The sequence below is a fragment of the Tupaia chinensis genome, unplaced genomic scaffold (genome assembly GCF_000334495.1).
Source record: "Tupaia chinensis unplaced genomic scaffold, TupChi_1.0 Scaffold000407_4, whole genome shotgun sequence".
Classification (NCBI taxonomy): Eukaryota; Metazoa; Chordata; class Mammalia; order Scandentia; family Tupaiidae; genus Tupaia; species Tupaia belangeri.
Genome location: NW_006159912.1, coordinates 1,727,175 through 1,730,379, shown reverse-complemented (window position 1 = coordinate 1,730,379; position 3,205 = coordinate 1,727,175). Strand labels below are relative to the sequence as shown.

Here is a 3,205-nt window from a genome sequence, read left to right as displayed (position 1 = left end):
TTGCCCTCCTAGGAATTAACACAGATGAAAAAAAAAAAAAAAAAAAAAAAAAAAAAAAAAAAGAACAAACCCTGCCCTCATGAGCTTAGATTTTGTGTGTGTAGGGGAAGACAAGCTGTAAGTACTAACCTTAGTAAATAAGGGGTTTTTATAAGCATTTTAGGAAGTAATAAACTCTATGAACCAAATAAAAGTGTAAGTATGATCACAATGATAGTACAGGAGGATGGGGAGGAGGTTGCAACTTGAAGAGGCTGGTCTGGATAGGCCTCATTGAAAAGAGGCCTATTGAACAAAGCAAAAGGAAGTGAAGAAGCAAGCCCTGTGGGGAACAGGGGATAAGCATTACAGGAAGAGGGGGAGCCACTAAGGAAAAAGCCAGTTTCTGATGTTTTTGAGGAGGTATAAGGAGGTGGAAGAGGTGATAGAAGGTCAGATGATACAGGGGCATGTGGGTCAGTCTAAGCTTTGGCTTTCACTGTTGTAAAATAGCAGTTCTGAACAGAGATGTGACATGGTCTTATGATACTTGAAAGTATTACTTTAGCTACTCTCTACTCAGTGGAGGGGAGTCAGCTGAACAACTGGTGGAGGGTTGGAGTTGCTATCAACTGCACTGGGGAAACCTAGGCAGAACAGGCTGTGGGTGAGGAGATATCAGATTCAGTTTTGGCAAAGTGGAGTTTGAAGTGTCTGAAGTCTTTGAAAATAGTTAGGTATATGGATCTGTAGCTCAAGAAAGTGGTCTGGGTTGGAGGTAAGAACTTGAGATTCGTCAGGTTATATATGGCTTAATCCAGAAGACTAGATGAGACCACTCAGGTGGTATAAATATAGAGAGAAAAGAGAAGAATCTAAGAATGAATCTGTGGGTACTCCAACATTAAGAGCTCAGAGAGGAAGAGGAACCAGCCAAGTAAACAGAATATGTACTGCTAGTGCAAAAAACAGGAAAACCAGAAACATATGGTGTCCAGAAGACAAGTGAACAAAGACTACTCGGGAGGGCGTGATCAACTGTGTTAAGTGCTGCTGATAGAAGAGTCCTGAGAATCAGCCATTGGATTTAACTACATGGAGGTCATTGATGACCTGGACAAAGGTAATTTGGTGGTGTACTAAATATTGTTAGAATGTACCAACCAATATTAATAGAATACATCAAGATTGTAGTATTAAAGTAGTTTATTTTTTGCAGGTGAGCCAATGGTAGCTGAAGATGTAGGAGTTTGGGATAATTATTGTGTGAAAAAACAAATTCTTCACTCTTGGTAAGTTTGTGTTACATTCCCTTAGGGATATAATTGATAACATTACATTATTTTCTATTATTTACCCTACAGTAGAAAAAACATCAAGTTCACGAGAAGGTGTGGTACCATTACTAAGACTAGCTTCTGTCAGGGCCAGCAGGTGGCATAGTGGTTGAGGCACTGGACTCCCACATGGCCAACTGCAGTTTGAGTCCTTGACCCAGCAGCTTGAATCTCACACTGGGTGCATGTCTGTGTGTACCCAAAATCCCCAGAGAATGGAAGAGAAGGGATTGCAGCGTGACTATTCTCCAGGGGGTGATTTCTCACTTTCTGTCTCTCTGCCAAACACACACGCCCTATAGCAAAAATCTAAAAAAAAGCTTCTGTCATTCTACAGTCTCTCTTATATTTTAGTCTTAGCAGTTATAGCAAAGGTAAATCTTACTATTTATTTGAGGGGGGAAGGGAAAGAAACCAACTTTACTGAAATGATAACACACACACACACAGTGGGAAAATCAAATGATATGCTAAAAATAAGCTCATTTTTGCTAGAATATAAATCAAGCTTCTATCTTATCAGCAAAGGAGTTAAAATGATAATACAAGGGGTGATATTTGTATTTGTAACAGCTTTATCTCATAAAGTTTCAGACCACATCATTGAAGAACAAAGTACCCTTTATAGCTGAAGATTGCTGAGGACGAAAAGATAAGGCAAGTTAGCAGGCTCTACTTACCCTCTCATCTTTTCCTCTAGCACGGTGATTGCCACCAACATTCTCCTGGTTGATGAAATTATGCGAGCTGGGATGTCTTCTCTCAAAGGGTGATTGAATTCAAAATCAGCTCTTCTGGATTGACAAGATTTAGTACACCTACACCCAAGTGCTATTGTATAGCCTGAGCCACTCTTAATTTTCACACAATAAATGCAGTTTATATCATTTGTTTTTACCAGTCTCAAAATTATTTCATCAAGATATAAAAACAGAGAAATATATTCACAATAAAAGAATTATAATGAAAATATTAGTTCTAAGAGTCCTAACTGGCTTCTTTGGCTCTCTGAGTAGCACCATGGCGTTGGCAAGAATAAGTGCATATGAAAGGCGGCAAAAAGGGAGCCAAGAAGAAAGCGGTTGATCCATTTTCTAAAAAAGATTGATATGACGTGAAAGCACCTGCTATGTTCAACATAAATATTAGGAAGACACTAGTTACTAAGACTCAAGGAACCAAAATTGCATCTGACGGCCTTAAGAGCTGTGTGTTTGAAGTGAGCCTTGCAGATTTGCAGAACGATGAAGTTGCATTTAGGAAATTGAAGCTAATTACTGAGGACATTCAGGGCAAAAACTGCCTGACTAACTTCCATGGCATGGATCTCACCTGTGACAAAATGTGTTCCATGGTCAAAAAATGGCAGACCGTGATTGAAGCTCATGTCAATGTCAAGATGACTGATGGTTATTTGCTTCATCTCTTCTGTGTTGGGTTTACTAAAAAACGCAACCATCAGATATGGAAGACCTCTTATGTCTAGCATCATCAGCAGGTCCGCCAAATCCGGAAGAAGATGATGGAAATCATGACCCAGGAGGCGCACTCAAATGACTTGAAAGAAGTGGTCAATAAACTGTTTCCAGACAGCATCAGAAAAGACATAGAAATGTCTTACCAATCCATCTACCCTCTCCACAATGTCTTCATCAGAAAAGTAAAAATGCTGAAGAAGCCCAGGTTTGAATTGGGAAAACTCATGGAGCTTTATGGTGAAGGTGTAGCTCTGGAAAAGCTACTGGGAATGAGATGGGCGCCAAAGTTGAACGAGCTGATGGAGTCCAAGAATCTGTTTAAAGTTTAGACTTTTAATAGTGACAAATAAAAAGTCCTATTTGTGACCAAAAAAAAAAAAAGTCCTAACTGCCCACTGTTTATTGTATGCT

The 3,205-nt window shown here is 39.4% G+C and overlaps 1 protein-coding gene across 1 annotated transcript in view; it reads left to right on the top strand.

Annotated features, from left to right (window-relative positions):
* Positions 1-2,189, top strand: part of CCT6B (chaperonin containing TCP1 subunit 6B) — a 59,765-nt gene extending 57,576 nt beyond the window's left edge. The window contains exons 13-14 of the mRNA XM_006154387.3: positions 1,199-1,271; positions 2,017-2,189. Of these exons, the coding sequence (XP_006154449.1) occupies positions 1,199-1,271; positions 2,017-2,089 (146 nt within the window). The 3' untranslated portion in view covers positions 2,090-2,189. The remainder of the gene's footprint in view (positions 1-1,198; positions 1,272-2,016) is intronic.
* Positions 2,190-3,205: the final 1,016 nt, after the last annotated feature.